General features: G+C 34.8%; 1 protein-coding gene across 1 annotated transcript in view; it reads right to left on the bottom strand.

Annotated features, from left to right (window-relative positions):
* Positions 1 to 1,516: 1,516 nt before the first annotated feature.
* DNAJC3 (DnaJ heat shock protein family (Hsp40) member C3) overlaps positions 1,517 to 6,000 on the bottom strand; it is an 88,659-nt gene continuing 84,175 nt past the window's right edge. Inside the window, exon 12 of the mRNA XM_043992032.1 lies at positions 1,517 to 5,784. Coding sequence (XP_043847967.1) covers positions 5,627 to 5,784 — 158 coding nt within the window. The 3' untranslated portion in view covers positions 1,517 to 5,626. The remainder of the gene's footprint in view (positions 5,785 to 6,000) is intronic.

The raw sequence follows: 6,000 nt of genomic DNA, 5'->3' as shown, positions 1-6,000 counted from the left end.
TATCACCCAGGTCAGGCAAGGCTGCTTCTTCCACATAAAGGTCTATGACTGGGATCATTTCCCCACAGTAACAGAAGCCCCTCCCATTTTATTTCCCCATTCATTAAATTGACTCATATTGGAAAGTGATGTAATTAACCTCCTAAAGAGTAGGAATTTGGGGGCAGCTAGGTGGCACAGTGGATAAAGCACCGGCCTTGGATTCAGGAGTACCCGAGTTCAAATCTGGCCTCAGACACTTGACACTTACTAGCTATGTGACCCTGGGCAAGTCACTTAACCCCCATTGCCCAGCAAAAAAAAAAACCAAAAGAGTAGGAATTTTTATATAATAAATTCAACAAATTTTCTTAAACACCTGTATATGGAGCAGGGTGAGGAGCACAGAGAATTCTAGTAAAGAAAAAGCAAATAAACATTTGATTTACTGTATTTCTATTTAAACTATAACTTTCAAGTATGGTTTTGGCTAATTTTAATTAAGGCAAATCAAAGGGTTTTTTTGTTTGTTTTTTTTTTTAAATGTAAGTACCTGGTACAAAACTTATTAAATGAATACATTGCTGATCAACTTTGAATCGGTGAAGTCTGCATAGCCCAGTACTGCGCTATTTCCTTCCCATCTCTTCCCATTTCAACTCCAACTAAAAGAATCCCATTGGAACATCTGGATCACTTTCCCTTTCATGATTTTCCTTCATTTTTTCCTGGGCTGTTCTCACCTTTATATGATTACTAACATAATACTTGCTACTCAAATTTTTATAGTACTTTTCTCACAATAAGCCTATGAAGTCGGTAGTATAGAGATCCTTATTTCACTGAAAAAAACAAACAGAAAAAACAACTTACTTGCTCCTGAAGACAGAATTATGGGTCAAGTCTCCATACTCCAAAACCTAGTGCACTCTTTTCAACGTACTGTAATGCCTTTATATGAAGGCTCTTCAGATGCTATAACTTGCATTCAATATAAAATCAATGCGATCGTTAATATGTAGCACCTTTATAACACAGACTTCAAGTTTCAATTCTGTTAATTTCTTTTTTTAGTCAACTTTTCTTTGGAGGATAAAATTTCACCTTTTAGATTTTAATAGAAATATGCTAGTTTGAAGATTATTTCTTTCAAGGATGATAAAACATGATTTAAATTTATTAGATCTTAAACTATATACATTGAAGAACTAACCAAATTGTAACCTCCTTGTATGACAGCCCTTTGATTAGGGGCTACTCAAATGGACTGAAAGTTTTTTGAGAGATTATTTAAACAAAATCATCCAGCTTCATGTTAGCCTGATGAGAAAGGGGGTGGAAGGGTAGGTGTGGTATGGTGGTGGTGGGATTGTTGTTTTGATTTTCTTTTACAACATATTTATGCCAAGTTTCCTGTTCTCAATATACCAATCTGGAGTGAACTCAAATACAGAAAATAAATTATAGCATCATCTCTTAGGTTCTCATAACCACAGCAACTGTTTTTATAGGAATCATAAAAGAAAAAATGCACATATCACCATAAATATCTTTATTAAATGTGAAAATACACTGGCATAAAAATAGTACCCACATTTGTAGACATGACTGAGACCCAGTTCATTGCATTTTTAGTTTCCTTTCCTTTGATATAAAACATTCAAAAATTTTAAGATGCATTAAGTTAGTCATCTCACTCAAACTGCTGAACTATAGCTTTAGGGTAGGAGTAGTATCTAACTTACAATAAGAAAGATCACCAGTTTTTAACCTCTGCCAATATTTATCACTGCAGGAAGAGGTTGACAAATGTAGGTAAACAAAGGCAACAAAATTTTGTTACTCTACAGAGCCACCCAGTGGCTAATTTATCTTAAATCAGACAGCAAGCAAGAGATCTCTGCAACAAGACTGAGTTACCCTACCTACTATCATCCTGTTTAAAATGTAGTAAATTTCTTGCCACTAACAAGTAGTGATTAACAGGAATGATCTGATTTAGAGTAAAACTGTATTAGTCATTGAAGAATTACAATTGCCTTCCTCCTTCCTCTCTGAATGTTGAAAAGGAAACTATAGTCAATAAGTAAGGCTGTACAAATTTATTTTACAACTATTCTTCTGACATACTGGTCAAATCTTTTTGCAAGGCAAAATTAAATGGTGCACTATTACAATAAGGCAAAAATTTGGCCAATTAATTCTCTCTGGTGAAAACTGTCACTTCTCACCATGAATAAAATGACACTGTTCTGTATGTATTATGATTCTGAAAAGTATCTTTTAATTATCGTCTTTTTTAGGGGTGGGGCAGTATTTTTTCTTTCAAGTGATGTGGGCAGTTTTAGATCCCATTGTCAGAGACCAAAATTTTCCCAAATGCTTTTATACTGACACTAAAAAAGCTAGATTAATACTGATCTGAAGTAGAAAACTGTCATTTTTAAAAGTCAAGCTGATGGTTGGATATTTTGTTATACAATTCACTTCAGCAGAGACTGCTCAAATTGTTTACATTTTCATTTATTCATGGTAAAAAGCACAAACTTCTGTACATTCTTTCAGACTTCTCATTGAGCTTTAAACCACCCTTCTTAAGACTGCTTTTGCATCATGTACAGACTAGTGTATTTAATACTTTTTTGCCATGGGTAACTCCCATTAAACCATCTTTACTGCAAAGGAATAGATCTGAGACATTTTTTTAGGGAACTCACTAATGAAAAGTGAGTAATCTTAAAGAGAAAACAAGAGAATTAAGGGTAATGTATCCACCCATGTGACTTGCTGCATATTTTTACGGAAAGAGCTACAAAAGCTTTGTGCCCTGTGACCAAAAGCAGTACATCGGCAGAAAGTGCACAAGAGCAGCAGTCACTAAAGAAATGTGTTAAAATAAACCTTCACCAATCTGATTCTTCCCATTGTACAGTGTGGCTTCCTACAGTTAGACAGACAAACTGTTGCACTATCCCTTAATACACAAATGTTTCTTTATCATTGTTGCAAACATTATGGTCTTTCTGAACAGGAAGAACCTCCTTGCACTGGGCAAGGGTTAAGAGCGTCATAGTCTTTCTACTGTCTTCCTAAAGTAGCAGAATGCAATACCATTCCAGACATCTGACTTCCTCTTTTAATGGAGTTGGCACTGTGCAATAGATAGCTCCTCTTCCTTCTTGGATGAACTAAAGCAGTCAAATGTTTCTAATCTATCATTATGGTGCTTCTGGAGAAAAAGACTTCTGAGCATAAACTGTCCACCTCCCTTGGGTGAGTAACCGACTTCAGGCTTTGGAATTGTGGTTATTCTGAGAAGTGAAAACTCAGGCATGCAGTCCGAAGTTGGATGCTAAATCAATAACAAATATCTTAAAGAACACTAATTTCCAATGCAATCCAATCCAAGACCATCACAAACACCCTTTTAGGTCTCTCATATCCTAGCAACTTCAGCATTCTTTAAATGATAGGCTGTGGGACTTCATAAATTTTATCTGAGGTTCTGAAGAGCCCTACTACTGCAGGGCTATGAGCTGTGTAGTAGTCTTCTTGGTGTGATGCCAAGGAAAATTAGTGATAAAAGATCAGATTCAAAAATAATTTCTGTAGTTAACAGAATTAGATCCAGTTGTATAAATGCTTGAGATTTTTCAAAGAGTTAAACAGTATAGCTTACATTATACATTTGTATGTTATACTGGATTGAGCCTCAAGACATTATAAAACAAATGAAAACTGCAAATCAATGAAAATTTTCTTTTCAATGCATTACATTTATGGAGAGACAATTAGACATCATGGTATTGACTAAAATTTTCTACAAAATGTTTCCCCAACTCATCTACATGGTTATACTCCCAACATCTTTTTAAACAAAATCTTATTTCTATAGACAAACTGATATTTATGAATAAAATTTTGTGCTTGGCTAATGCTGGCATCAGTATAGTCAAATTACCTTCTCAGTTGATTAGAACTCTTGATTCCCTAATAATTTTAAATACCTTATGTTACTAAAAGTATTCTCCCAAAACTTAAGAGTGCTACAAAAACTTCATTGGGAGCAATTAGTAATTATTAACTAAATGTATTATCTTAGATTTTAAATGCAGCACTAGTATTTCCTTAAAAGGTACAATGTCCTTGATTAAAGAGATCTATTCAAGAGATCAATTCCTATTCTTAACGGGGGAAAAAACCCTCTACATAGTAAGCCTGAATAGCTATTACTCTTCAGTAATTACCTAGTAGAAAAGGAACATGTGACCCATCAGGAGATAAATATCATTGTTACAGAGAAATGATGGTGGAAACTTGGGTAGAGTTCAGCAAGTTGAGGCACCTTTTTCTAAGGGGGAAAAAAGATTATGGAAGACTCTATAAAATCCCAGGAGCTTGAAATCAGACAGGTAACTCTAATAAAGGTGAACATCTGATTTTGAAATATGTTGGGAAACTAGTAGTCCTGTAAAGCAAAACAAGATCCTATGAACCACAATGGTGGTCCACATGTTCCAGTCTGGCTTCGAGAGATGAGAAAAGTAGTCTAAAAGAGCCCCAATGATAAAGGATATTGAAATACTGCATTCAAAGGTCTATATATCCTGGAAAAGCAACTTTAAATTTCAAAACCAACTCCTGATCTTGAAAATTTTGTAAGGCGGGTAAAAACTCATTACTAACAAATTTTCTCTCTACTCGTATAGAAGATGTGTGTGTGTGTGTGTGTGTGTGTGTGTGTATATATATATATATATATACACATATACACACACACACACATATATATTTTAATTTCAACATTTGAAAATAACTCTTTACAGAAACAAAGTATCTCTTTTTATTCTTAAATGAAAATGCTCCCAGGTCTTCAGGACATTCAATTCCAGTTATGCAGTCCTGAGGAAATCTCATTCAGCTACCAAAAAAAAAAAAAAAAGATAAACTGTGCTTTCTAACCCCAATCAAGAGTCCAAACCCAGCTTCATTTTGTAGCAAGTTTTCTAAATGAGGGATTCTCACTTGTGACCATATAGAAGAAATATCAAACTGAAGATGTATTGAGGAAGTTCATATATTAACAAATAAACATTTGAAAATATTAGAAATCAGTAACAATTGTGTTTGTTCAAAATCCCATTCTAGCAGTCTATGCTTCAGAAAAGCAAGTTGCCCTAAATCAATACAGTTTTGAATTTGGTCTCATCATTCATCTTTCAATTTAAGAATACTGAAACATGGCCCAGTCTTCTGAGAGAGACAGCTTCTTTTTTGGCTTGTGTATGCTTACAGATGCACCATGTGTAGGTACTGACACACAACAGAAGGATTTGACAGGAGGAAGGATTTGCATTTGCTCCAATGCAGAAAAATATAAAAAAATACATTAGTGCTTCTACAAGAGTCTGCCCGAGACTTGGCTGCTTCATCCAGGCACTGAACCACATGCCATCACTCATCATCCCACCCCCAGCCAACAAGAGAGAGCTTAAAGGATTCTTCCTATTAAAACAATTCTTTGGTTATGGACAACAGAAAGATTTGAAATATTTCATTAGGGTCCTGAAACTGGAACAAGGTTTGTTTTCTAATTTTAAAAAAGTTTAAGAGGAGGAGGAACAGTAGCAGAAAAACATTGTTGGTTTTAATTAAAGTGGAATTTAAATCGAAATGGTCCGCCTGAGCTGAAGGGGTTAAAGCCTTGCCAGGAATTCCAGCTTCTGTGGAAACTGTTGCCACCACCTCCCTGTTGGCTCTCTGCATCCAGGGGATCTTCTCCTTCATCAAATTTTTTCCTCATTTCTAGGAAAGATTAAAAAAAAAACCAGAAAGGCACAGGTGTATTAAATACATTCTGATTAAAGGAAAACCACTTTTAAATTGTATAAGCAACCGTATCTGGTATTTATTTACATTTTGTATTTCATACATTATGAGCAATGCACATTACAGTTTTTATTTCAGCTCACAAAAGGAAACATTAAAAACAGTATTTTAAAATTCATTCAAGTATCCTTC

This window comes from Dromiciops gliroides, chromosome 3, assembly GCF_019393635.1.
Source record: "Dromiciops gliroides isolate mDroGli1 chromosome 3, mDroGli1.pri, whole genome shotgun sequence".
In the NCBI taxonomy this organism is placed as follows: Eukaryota; Metazoa; Chordata; class Mammalia; order Microbiotheria; family Microbiotheriidae; genus Dromiciops; species Dromiciops gliroides.
The sequence above is the reverse complement of the archived record's forward strand: the minus strand, read 5'-3'. Positions and strand labels throughout refer to the sequence as shown.